Genomic DNA, 13,534 nt, shown 5'->3' with positions numbered 1-13,534 from the left:
CCAAGCTCTCTGAGCATTGCTTGATTTATTCCAGTTCCCTGTAACAATATGAGCATGTAGATAATGGCAATACTATCTGTTTAAGACATGTGATAAGGTTGAAAGTTCTTATCAAGTTTTCCATTTCACCCAGGAATATGTAAAAGAGCCACTGAGGTGGGACCAGGGGAATAAAAAGGAACAGAAACTTGGAAGTAAGAAATGTAGATTCAGTACAGCTTTATTTAGAAGGTCTGACAATAGAACACAGGCGATGGATTGTGCAATCGGCAGGAGCCCCACACGAAAGCGGGGGCAATGGGTTTTTGACCAGAGAATTTCAGAGCTTCAGAGCAAGCAATATTCAAAGGTCTAACCAACCAGCACTACTCAATAGAAATTTGTAACTGGACACTTTCTAGTAGCTACATTATAAAAAGCAAAAAGAGGCAGGTAAAATTAATCCTAGTACTACATTTTATGGAATCCAGAATATTCCAAATATTATCCTATCAACACATGGACTGTACTTCAAGTGCTCAGTAGCCACGTAGGACTGTGGACAGCACAGAAACTGGCCAGGCTTTCGGCACTAGAGAAGTCTAGCAGACCAGAGGAGGACTAGCTTACCAAATGCTGTTGGAAACTGGTATGCTAACTGATCATCCACAGAAAATACAATATGAGTGGTTAGAAAATTCATTAAAAATGTTCACTTCATGCCCTAGCTGGTTTGGCTCAGTGGATAGGGTCCCAGGTTCCATTCTGGTCAATGGCACATGGCCAGGTTGCGGGCTTGATCCCCAGTGCGGGTGTGCAGGAGGCAGCCGATCAATGATTCTCTCTCATCATTGATGTTTCTATCTCTCTCTCCCTCTTCCTTCCTCTCAATAATATATATATATATATATATATATATATATATATATATATATATATATGTTTGTGTGTGTGTGTGTGTGTGTATACATATATATACATACACACACACATATATTTAAAAGAAAAAAGGAGACATATATACTACTATGTGTAATGCTTCAAACAATAAAAAAAGAAAAGAAAAGAAGGCTCAGAGCTCATTTTGTTATCAAAGTTATATAAACTAAAATACCAGTGAAATACTATTTCTTACCTGTCAAAATAGCCAAGGTTTAAAAAAAAAAAAATTTTTGTAGTTGTTGAAGATGTGCCAAAATTCGTATGCTGCGATTAGCAGTATAAATTAGAATAACATTTTTTGAAAAATAGTTTGCATTTCATGTCGAGTTTTGAATAATTTTTTTTCAAATTCTGAGACTCTACAGCCAAAAAGAAAAACAATCATGTGTTAAGTGTTTATTATGTAACAGATAATATGCTTAGCACTTCATATATTTTAAGTCTTTTCATCCTCACAACAACCCTACAAAGTATTTATTATTATCCAGTTTTAACCCTATAAAAATAAAACAAAGTATGAAAAATTTAGGATTAGTATGTTATAAGTAGTGAAACTGAAGTTTTGGACTGGAACCTGGATTCTTTGTCCACCGGAGTCAAAGAATGAAACCAGGAACAGGGAGTAGTATAAAAAGGTGGAGATTTATTGAAGAACAATACAGACTCCCATGTGGGGAGAGGGAAAAGGGTACCACTGAGTTCTCTTCCCTCTGGTTTATAAAAGCTGCAGATCCTGGTGCCTTGATATCCCCTCTGATTGGTCACTATTCGACTGGTTGCTATAGTAACTCCTGGACTCAAAGGTCAAACACTGCAAGGGACTTGTGACGCCCTCCTCCTTCATCGTTCTCTTTTTTCTGGCTTTCTTCCTTCTTCTTTATTTTGTAAATATAGATCTTTTTGGCTACTTCCAGCTTCCTTGTCTTATGTAAATGTGTATCCTACCTGAGCCTGCAACCCAAGCCAGTTTACCTGAGGCCAAAATGCAGAGCCATATTCCTGCGAACCTGAAATGCATGTTTATTGTTGTATGTTATCCTGATTCTGTGCTTGTTTGCTAATATGTCTTAATTGAAGCAACAGCAGATTAAGACATGCATTTTTCCATGAAATTACATATTATTTATGTACCTGGCTTCCTTGTGTTATGGAGATGTACCGCTTGCTGCTTCCTTGTCTTATGGAAATGTAGCTGCGCCTGGCTTCCTTGAGTTATGGAGATGTACCAATCTGTAGCCCTGTGTTTTTCCGTGAACCCCAATTCTAAAAAACCCCCTAAGCCTGCCTATATTCTCCTAAAAATTCCTGTTTCAGTAGCACTATTCAAAGAATTAAAAAGAAACTAAGAAAAACTGGGGGAAAACCTAAATATCTCATCATCAGGGAATTATTACTGAAGTGAACACACTTAATGGAATTGATATGTTTACTAAAGCGTTCTTAAATAAAATGTAATTGAAAGATGAGTCAGAGGGCTGAAAATTAGGATTACAGGCTTTATTAGAGGAGAAGGTGCTCTGCAGTGCTACCCCACAAGGGGGAGTAGCAGCACGTGCAGAAGTGAATATGCCTTTTGAGGGGAGGAATGGGAAGGGTTGGGGCTTAGGGTACTCAGCACAGGCTACTTATATGGTGGTTTCATATAAGCACATGATTAGGCACTCGTAGGAACTTAAGAATCAGGGGCTTAGAGTATTTGGCACGTGCTGATTGGTGGTTCAATGTATAGTCCATATAAGGTGCCTGGTTAGGTGCTCAGGAATGTCCATGCTGCAGGTGCAGTTTACGTCATACTCCCTCCAACAGTTTGGGGAAGAGAGGATCTATCAGTAATGTCATGGAAAAATGCATGTCTTAATCTGCTGTTGCTTCAATTAAGCCATATTAACAAGCACCGACTCCGGATAATATACAATAAACATGTATTTCAGGTTTGCAGGGATGTGGCTCTGCTTTTTGGGCTCAGGTAAGCTGGCTTGGGCTGCAGGCTCAGGTAGCATGCACTGTATTTATTTTGGAGCCCAGGTTGAAGGGGCACCTGCTGCCAGAAAGAAGCTCTTTTCATGGTAACTCCTGGAGTGCAAGAGGGCAGGAGGGCACAGCATCTGCCTGCTGGCTTCATGTTTGCTAACTTCTCATTGGCCAAGGCAAGACACATGACTGAGCCTAAAACCTAAGTGAAATATAGTGGCAACCATACTTTGGTAAAAACTGCTAAGTTTGGCTCCTGCCTGATTAAACACGGAATACTTACCTCAGCTTCCAGGTGGAGACCTGGAGGCTAAGGCAATTTTCCCTTGCCTGGGACCAGGACCACAGGAGATTGATTCCCACTGACTCAGTAGCTTCAGGGATAGAAACTGTAGATAACCTTTAGAGACTAACTGCTGAGCTCTGCTTCTCTGTTATTGGCTATTGCAAGATAGGGCCACATTCCAATGTCCAGCAGGATGTGACTAGCAACGACCCTGCGGGCTGACCCCAGTCTTTAGACTGTAGTCTTTAGGATTTAGAATTTAGAACAAAGGAAAATTCCTGTGGTTTGAACCTTTAAAAGGGACTGCCTACCCCTGAAACTGTGCAGTCGTGTGGAGACCACCTGAGTGTGGTGCTCTCATGGCTGTCCTGGCCAGATATTTCAATAAATCCTTGCCTGCTTTTTTCAATTAATCGTCAGCCTCCGGTGGTCTTATTTTGAACCCAGAATTTGACCCCACAACACTAAGGGTGGGGAGGTATCCTCCGCCTGCCCTGAGAATGTGGCGAGAACGCGGCTGTCTAATTCTATTTCAGGGGAATAAAGAATTGGTACCAATAATTCAGTGGACTACAGTCTGGTTTCTATCATTGTCCTTCACATCCCTCTCATTCGAATATCCCCAAAATCTGCCACCGTGATGGCATTAGGTTAGGTAGTATCGCTGGATCTACATCAACTCCAGATATGACTCTGTTACAGAGAACCGGAATAATCAAACAATGCCAGAGAGTTTGGAGGCATACTTTATTACACGCGGGTCCAGAGGAAAATGTCTCTCAAATTCTGGGCCCCCACATGGAGGAATTTTCCCTATTTATAAGTTTTTACCTTCTTTGTCTCCCAAATATGGAGTGTTTCCGGCCCCCTTTTGCAAGTTCTTAAAGAGCCCCTATGTGCTGGGGCCTTCAGACTTCAACCAAAGGCCTGGCTTGATGCCAGCACTGATAATTTTGTCCAGGGAAGGTTTAATGTTTTCTCTGAAGTGGGAGTAGTCTCATTTTCCTTATTATTTAAGCAAGCAAGCATTTACCATAAGCCAAATAGCAGGGTTAAAATTTCAAAGAGAAGTTTTTATATAAGATGGGTACTTCAATTCCTCTCAAGCTAGTGACCTTTTAACTAAAAAGACAAGTTATCTTACCCCCTCCCACATCAATTTACAAAAGTGGAACAGAAACAAGATGACCACAATAAACACCGCCATTCTAATGGGGAAGAACGAGGAGCATCTAGCAGTCATGGGTTTATAGTAACTATGAAATCCCTGTAGGCAAACTTTGGTGGCTTCCTTTACCTTGGGGAAAGGGACTGTTCTTGGATTAGACCCGTTGCTGTTCCCTGGGAGTAGGTACCCAGACCCCAGTCTGTTTTATCCCCAACTCTTGGTCCCACTCTTTGGCAAGTCCATCTTCACCCACCCTCCTCCTTGGCCAAGTCTACAGAGAGCATGGGGTAGTATGCCCAATTTGGTGGCTGAACAGCCTTCTCAGCCTGCTTCCTGCCTGAAGGAAGTTGGGGAAAGGGGAGCCAGTGGCATTTTTATATCTCAAAGAGTCACAATTACTTTTGGTTCAAGCTGACACAAGTTTCCTCAATACAATTTTCACCCTGCAAATCCTAGGGTTTCTGGGTTCTGCTTATTCATGCCCAGCTCTGTGTGTGAATGAGTTTTTCCCTGAACTCTTAAAGTAGCTTTTCAAATGTAATGATCAACAACCCCCTTGCTCTACCAACATTGTGCCTTTAAACTAGCTTGCTCCTATCCCACATTATTGGGTCCATTTTCTGTCTTTTGGTTTATTGCAAGTAACTGTTATAACAAAGTTTCACTGCATATAACATGGATTAACATTTTCAGTCCTCCTCTAACAATTTCTTCCTTGCCTGCCAGAGCCAATGGCTCATATGTTGGGGTTTGTTGTGGCAGCACCCCACTTCCAGTCTTACTCAGCTATTGCCACACTAGTGCTATGCAACAGACAAAATCTCACAGACATGCAGCATTAAAATGTGTTCCTCATTAATGTGGGTTGATGGGTTTGGTTCAGCTTCCAGCTGAGTGCCAGTTGGCTGAGCTCTTGGTTTACCCCACTTGTGGTAGTTTTGCAACTGGCTATGTGAACTCTTCTCATTATAGGCAACCACACCAGCACATCCCAAGCTCTGCTTGCATCATGTTGTATTAATTATGCTTTTTAAAATATATTTTATTGATTTTAGAGAGGAAGGGAGAGGGAGCAAGAGATAGAAACATCAATGATGGGAGAGAATCATTGATTGGCTGCCTCCTGCATGCTCCCTACTAAGGATTGAGCCCCCAATCCAGGCATGTGCCCTTGGCAGGAATCAAACCTGGGACTCTTCAGTCCACAGGCCGACACTCTATCCATTGAACCAAACCAAAACTACATGCTTTTTACGCTGTAGTTGTGATACTTTGACATCTTGGGGCCTAGCTGCTGGAGGGACTGTACCTCCCAGGACCAGCTAATTCCTAGAGGTAGCAAACCACTAGCCTTCCAAGAGTGCACCTTTCATATGCAAACCAGTTCAGAGGCTATTTCCCCAACCCCCCACCCCCAACCATCATCTTCATATCAATATAAAATATTAATTCCAGGCCAATATTCCCCTGATCTGGTCACCCCAGTACCAAACAGCTAGAGAGAGCCCCCATACCACAGAGCCCATTAAAATGATTCAGTAGCTTATCCTGTTTGCCCTGCCTCACCCATTTCTTCCCAGGGAAACCACAATAAAGCTCTTACCCACACTTCCCCTCCCTCCCTCTGTCTCCTGACCCACCCTGGTGCGGCCTGTGGTATGGCATGACTCTTCTCTTGCCATCTGTATAAGTATAACCAACTTTCTTTTCAAAAGCCCTTGTGTTCTGATCTGTTGGCCTTTTCATACCTAAAGAATGAAACCTACTTTTTTAAATTAAACATTTTTAGTATTGACATAATTGCAGTGACCCCCTTTTGTCCATCCTTAGCTCAGCTCCAACCCTCTCCCCCTCCCTTGGCCTTCACCAAGCTATTGTCTATGTCCATGGGTATACCTATAGCTAATCTCCAAATATCTCCCTATTAATATTCTTTTGACCAACTTAAGTCATATAAGCTCAGTGTTGACATGTGGGGAAGTACTTTTTGACCACCAGCTTGGCAAGTGTGAATGCATGTTTCCATTAGAAAGAAGAGAAGGATTGGACACTGTTCGCTGGAGTGGTGAGTGTGCATGTAACATTCTGTGACTGTGGATATATAACTCTATTGGAGGGGAGTGGAGATTTGGAGCCAACAATTTAGTGTGCCACACTGTATGTATATATGTATATGATGTTAGCTAAAAAACAAAACAAAACAAAAAAAACAAAAACAAAAAAAAAAACAGTGAGATCTGAATATGGTTCCAAATATGTCAAACAGAAGCCATGCAGAGAAAGAAATCTTGAAGGAAAGACATTGAAATGTTAATAGGATATAACATTTGGGTTCTAAGACTGTGAAAGAATAAAAGTATTCCTTCTTCTATTTTACAAACTGTGTTTCATGAGAATATACTCATTTCATAATTAAAAACAGGCTCTAGTAACTTAAGTGGAGTCCTCTAAGTATTAAACTAAAATTGTTGGAATATCAATAGGATCAGTAGCGGTCCTAAAAGCAAGTGCAAGGAGGATTCGCTCCTGATCCTGTGAGGACAGAAAGGTTTCCGGAGTATGGAACCCCAGGAATTAACATGGCTTGTCCTCTTTTTCTTTGTTATTAAAAGTGTGGTGCACAGGTCGCCAGCATTGGCATCCCCTGGGTACTTGTTAGAAATACGCAGTCCAATCTTCATCCCAGAATTACTTAATCTGATTTGCATTTTTAGAGAATTATCCACGTGGTTTGCATGCACGTTAAATTTGAGATGCACTAATCTATTCCACACTGTTATAACATCATTTAAAGTAAACACTTTTTTCCCCTTTATGATTCAAAAGGAATTATTATTTTAAAATGAAGTGGAACAGATAGTGGAACAGACAGGCAAACAGAGTGACAAAGAACCAACAATATTTGCACTGGAAAAATGAATTATTCAATCTGGAATAGTTTTTTTCAAAAATATATATTTTATTGATTTTTTACAGAAAGGGAGAGAGAGGGATAAAGAGTTAGAAACATCGATGAGAGAGAAACATTAATCAGCTGCCTCCTGCACACCCCCACTGGGAATGTACCCACAACCAAAGTATATGCCCTTGACTGGAATCGAACTCAGGACCCTTCAGTCTGCAGGCTGACACTCTATCCACTGAGCCAAACTGGTCAGGGCTGGAATAGTCCTTGATTGCCTGCTTGATGTGGGTCACTGTTCCAGGTGGAATAGCATTTCCTCTCCCCAATTATCCTATATAATAAAAGGTTAATATGCAAATTGTCCCTTTGGAAGTTCGACCACTCACTATGATGTGCACTGATCATCAGGGGGCGGTGCAGAATGAAGAAAGGCCCTGGCCAGCATCCAGCAGCTGGGGGAAGGAAGCCCCCGATTGGCCATGATTATTGGCTAGGCCTAGGAACCCTACGTGTGCATAAATATTGTGCACTGGGCTTCTAGTAAGACAGAACTGTAATTCTGGGATGTGTTAGTAGAAGGTTAATAAGTGTCATATTGTATTAGGTTTCCCGTTGCTGCTGTAACATATAGGCACAAACTGGGTTCCTGACCACAACACAATTGATTATTTTACTGTTCTGGTAGCAGAAAGTCTGAAATGGGTCTCGCTGGGCTAACATCAGTGTTAGCAGGAGGGCGGGCTCCCTTGGATTAGCTGTATCCTTCCGTCTTCCAGCTTCTCCTGGCTGCTTGCATTTCTTTGCCTGATTCCATCTTCAAATCCAGCAGTGGTCAGTAGAGCTTCTCTTATTGCCTCATTCTTTTTTTTTTTTTTTTTTTTTAAATATATATTTTATTGATTTTTTACAGAGAGGAAGGGAGAGAGATAGAGAGTTAGAAACATCCATTAGAGAGAGACATCGACCAGCTGCCTCCTACACACCCTCTACTGGGGATGTGCCCGCAACCAAGGTGCATGCCCTTGACTGGAATCGAACCTGAGACCCTTCAATCCACAGGCCGACGGTCTATCTACTGAGCTAAACCGGTTTCGGCTATTGCCTCACTCTTAAGTCAATTCTCTTCTGCCTCCTATTCCATTTCTAATAACCTTTGTAATTGCACTGGGCCCACCCAGCTAAGCCAGGGTCACCTCCCTATGTTAAAGTCGGCTGATTAGCAACCTCAAGTTCACCTGCCATGGGAGGTTCCAGGATAAGATCATGGGCATCCTTGGGAGGCTATTATCCTGCCCACCACACCCATGAACTAGAGATTTAGTGGGCACGTGAATCTGCAAGTCACATGCCCTCCTGGGAGCTTTGCACTGTACCTTAGCATAGTAAAGGCTCTGCGAAATGAAGCAGAGAAGCCCATTGAGCTTGGCCCAACCCAGGACCTCTTCTTTTATGTGCACATTTCATGAAGCCGAGCCAGAGAAATACACAGACATTTGGAGTAAATGAGAACACTAGTTTCTGCCCTAGAGGAGTTGAAGAAAGCTTTTCATGTTTTAAAAATCGTGTATTGCAACTTAATCCTGGCTTCATTGGTGCCTAGGGCATGCAGGGCAGGGAGTGAGAACGAACATCTGTGGAAACCGGAGGCCCCACTCCCCAGGCTTCTGTTCCATTATCAGGCAGCCTCGAGTGCAGCAGTGGTGGTGGGAGTCTGTGCCGATTTCCATTTTGACCAGGCACATGTTGTGGTGTTATGAATAATAATAAAAAATCTGTCCAGGCCACTCTCCTAATCTCTACAACTCCGTTTCTCATTTATAAAATTGGGTTAATGGTATCCCTTTCATCCAATACCACTGTGGGGGTTTTAATTAATGTTAAAATGCTTTTTTGGCATCTACATGCAGAAAGAGTTATTACAGTTCAGTGCCAGATATTATGATGGTAATGAGGACTAGCTCACCAATGTTTCATTACATGTGCAGCTTTTTTTTTTTTTTTTGTCATTAATTTACTACATAAGCCATTGTACAGTACTATCTCTAGAGCCAGAGCAGCCAGCTTCTTTCATCTTTTAGATAGCTCCTGTGGAAACCAAGAAATATAAATGGGAGAAAGCTGTGTCTTGTAAGAATAAAATAAATAAAAATCCCAGAAGGCATTTGTCTTATGTGGTGAGCACAATGATGGCTTCCAATAAAGAAGCCTTGGAAAGCCTCACTTGTTCTAAGATTATTCATGCAGCAATTATGCTATTGATGGCAACCTGTTTTTATGATAATATATTATAAGCTATTCTGAACCCACTCAACAAAGCGTAGGATAGCACTTGCAATCTTACTCAGGACCTCTTTTACTAAGATGCCTATTCACGTCCTTATTAGAAAAAGCTAAAGAATATAGGCATTTTAAAAAAGAGATAAAGTACAGATTGGTTGTAATCGTTAATGAATTGGGACTTGTAATTTTAAAGTGAAGACTCACAAAAGAGAGAAATTACTGGGAACGTTGACTTACATTTTTGATAATCTCACTTATCTTAGTACAAATGATTTCCATGGGTCCCTAAATCGTGTGCATGACACAAAGGAAGGGGACTTATTTAGTTTACAATTGGACACGAACAAAGGGTTTTCTTAAATTTGTTTTGCTACGGGTTTTCAAGTTGACCCGTGAACAACATGAGTTTGAACTGCACAAAGGCAGATTTTTTTTTTTTTTTTTTTTTATAAATACAGTCATCGTCCTTTTATATTCTTGTGTTTTGCATCTGCAGCTTTAACCAACCACCTATCAAAAACAGTATTTTTGAACTTCCAACTGTAGTTTCCCAAGTGCAGATTCCTAGCTTTGGATCAAAAATACTGTTTTCAATCCACAGTTGGTTGAATCCTTGGATCTGAAGGGGCTAAATGTAGAGTTAGAAGTTAAACCCAAAGTATTTTTACTGCAGGAGGTCAGAGCTATGAATCCCCATGTTGATCAAGGCTCAACTGTATTCCTATTTCAAGTGTGTATTATTAAGTTCTTTTAGGTTTTTGGTTTTGCAGGGTTTGTAACACATTAATGAATTTTAATTTAAAATAGTTATTGTCGCCGAAACCAGTTTGGCTCAGTGGATGGAGCGTCGGCCTGGGGACTGAAAGGTCCCAGGTTTGATTCCGGTCAAGGGCATGTACCTTGGTTGCAGGCACATCCCCAGTGTGGGGTGTGCAAGAGGCAGCTGATCGATGATTCTCTCTCATCGATGTTTCTGACTCTCTATCTCTCTTTCTTCGTCTCTGTAAAAAAATCAATAAAATATATTTTAAAAAATAAAATTTTAAAAAATAGTTATTGTCATTGTTTTGCTGAGGTGAATTTCTATGAAAAGAAAGCTCTTCAGGCTGCCCTCCACTGGTGCATTTGCCGGGCTCCATTATGGCAACTGGCAGTCCCAGCCTTGTGATTACTGATGATGAACCAGGTTATGACCAAGATTTACTTTGCATACCCAATCATTATGTGGAGGATTTGGAAAAGGTGTTTATTCCTTGTGAACTAATTATGGACAGGACCAAGCAGCTTGCTGGAGAAGTGATGGAGATGGGAGGCCATCATATTATATTCCTCTGCGTGCTCAAGGGGGGCTATACATTCTTTGCTGACCTGCTGGATTGCATAATAACACTGAACAGAAATAGTGATAGGTCCATTCGTATGACTGTAGATTTTATCAGACTGAAGAGCTACTGTAATGACCAATCAACAGGGGACATAAAAGTGATTGGTGGAGATGATCTCTCAACTCTAACTGGAAAGAATGTCTTGATTGTTGCAGATATAATTGACACTGGCAAAACAATGCAAACCATGCTTTCCTTGGTCAAGCAGCATAATCCAAAGATAGTCAAGGTCGCAAGCTTGCTGGTAAAAAGGACCCCTCGAAGTGTTGGATATAGACCAGACTTTGTTGGATTTGAAATTTCAGATAAGTTTGTTGTAGGATAGGCTATTATAAGTACTTGACTATAATAAATACTTCAGGGATTCAAACCATGTTTGTGTTATTAGTGAAACTGGAAAAGCAAAATACAAAGCCTAAGATGAGAGTTCAAGTTGGGTTTGGAAACATCTGGAGTCCTATTGAAATCACCAGTAAAGTTATCAGATGTTCTAATTCTGTGGCCAGCTGCTTAGTAGAACTACTGCATGTATCTTCTAAGAATTTTAACTGTTTTGTACTTTAAAAATGTCAGTTGCTGCATTCCTGAACTCTTTATTTGCACTATGAGTCTAAGACTATCAGTTTCCTTTGGGTGGATTGTTATTTGACTTGTGAATAAAGAATATCTTAAACCACACCACTATTAATGGAAATATTAAAATTGTATCTGTAAGAAACCTTTAAAGAGAAGATATATTAGCTTTTAATTGGTATTTTAATTTTTATATATTCAGGAAAGTACAGAAGTGATTGAATATTATTAATTATACCACCGTGTGTTTAGAAAAGAAAAAGGCAGTCAGGTTTTGTATCTAAGAGATATTGTTATATTAGATAAACCATATGTCCTGGAATTCTTTAAATAGTGTATCAGTATCATTAACTGTATTTTCCAGCTTGTTCACATTACTTTCAGTGAAACTTTGTCAACAGTTCCTTTTAAATACAAATCAATAAATTCCAGAATAACATTAACACTTTTTGAATTCATCAGTGTAAAAATAAAATAAAAATAAAAATATTTTTATTTTTATTTTTATTTTTATTTTAAAATATATTTTATTGATTTTTTACAGAGAGGAAGAGAGAGGGATAGAGAGTTAGAAACATCGATGTGAGAGAAACATCCATCAGCTGCCTCTTGCACACCCCCTACTGGAGATGTGCCCGCAACCAAGATACATGCCCTTGACCGGAATCGAACCCGGACCTTTTGGTCCACAGGCCAACGTTCTATCCACTGAGCCAAACCGGTTTTGGTGCAGGGCTGTCTTTTTAAAAGGAAAAAAAAAAAGTCAAAATAAATATTAAAAGATGGGTGCCTTGATCTTAAAGAGGTTGCTTAAATCTCACACTTGTTTCACTCAAGTTTTGTTACAACTTTATTTATTTTTTAAAATGTCTTTGTTAATTTCAGAGAGAGGAAGGGAGAAGGAGAGAGAGATAGAAACATCAATGATAAAAGAGAATCACAGATCAGCTGCCTACTGCATTCCCCCTACTGGGGATCCAGTCCACAACCTGAGCATGTGCCCTGACTGGGAATCAAACTGTGACCTCCTGGTTCTTAGGTCAATACTTAACAACTGAGCCACACTGGCCAGGCTTGTTACAACTTCAAATTGAGTTTATATCCACATGGACAGAGTGAAAAATGCCTCAATGAAGCATCTGTTTCATGTTGTCATCTATTTTCACTATCTACAAAACTGAATATAAAATTTATTATACAAAAGATGCCTTTTATCCCCAATAGGAGGATCCCCCTCCCCCCCAATTGTTTTCTCCCCATTTCATTTTGCTTTGTAGATATAATTCTGGTAAGTGATTTGAAGATGGGTAAAGAAAATGTTTGCTGAAGCTGATGAGAGCAAGCAAATTGATTGATTAAGATCTTGGTCTTCTTTATAAGCTGCGTTGCAAAAATAGTTACGTAAAATAGCCGAAGCCTGTTTGGCTCAGTGGATAGAGCATCGGCCTGCGGACTGAGGGGTCCTGGGTTCGATTCTGATCAAGGGCATGTACCTTGGTTGTGGGCACATCCCCGGTGTGGGGGGGGGAGGGTGTGCAGGAGGCAGCTGATCGATGATTCTCTCTCATTGATGTTTCTAACTCTCTGTCCCTCTCTCTTCCTCTCTGTAAAAAAATCAATAAAATATATTAAAAAAAAGTTATGTAAAATAAAATTTAAAAATATGTGTATAAACCAGGGTAAAAAAATATGTAAAAAGAAAAGTAAAATGAAACCTAGTGTGAAGTCACACTTAAAATGCACCTTACTCTTGTAATACACACTGTCAAGCTAAGTGGTATACACACGTTTGTTTCTATATATTTTTTAGCAGCCCATGGAATGAGGGAAAATCACTTCTAATGAGACTCTCTTGAAGATCAAGTCCATTATTTAGCTGGAGTCTATTTCCAATGATGAGGCTAGAGGAGAAAAATGAAACTGTCTTTCTTTATCTATCTCTCCTATGTCTCTCTCTGCCTCACTGTCTTTGTCTCTCTCTCATTCTGGGATTGAGAATAATGAGTTGAATTCTCTGATATTAAAGGTGCCTCTGATACAACCTT

The 13,534-nt window shown here is 40.3% G+C and overlaps 1 protein-coding gene across 1 annotated transcript; it reads left to right on the top strand.

Moving 5' to 3' along the window:
- The first annotated feature begins 10,668 nt into the window (after positions 1 to 10,668).
- LOC311628256 (hypoxanthine-guanine phosphoribosyltransferase-like) lies at positions 10,669 to 11,514 on the top strand. The gene has a single exon (XM_084895338.1). It carries the CDS (start codon positions 10,672 to 10,674, stop codon positions 11,239 to 11,241), a length of 570 nt encoding a protein of 189 aa, XP_084751464.1. The 5' UTR covers positions 10,669 to 10,671; the 3' UTR covers positions 11,242 to 11,514.
- The last annotated feature ends 2,020 nt before the right edge of the window (positions 11,515 to 13,534 follow it).

This window comes from Pipistrellus hanaki, assembly GCF_964339955.1.
Source record: "Pipistrellus hanaki genome assembly, chromosome: 9".
Taxonomy (NCBI): Eukaryota; Metazoa; Chordata; class Mammalia; order Chiroptera; family Vespertilionidae; genus Pipistrellus; species Pipistrellus hanaki.
Note: the sequence above shows the minus strand (reverse complement) of the source record. Positions and strands in the feature narration are given on the sequence as shown.

Coding starts and splice junctions, on each gene's coding strand:
- LOC311628256 (XM_084895338.1), top strand. CDS start 10,672: ATGGCAACTGGCAGTCCCAGCCTTGTGATTACTGATGATGAACCAGGT.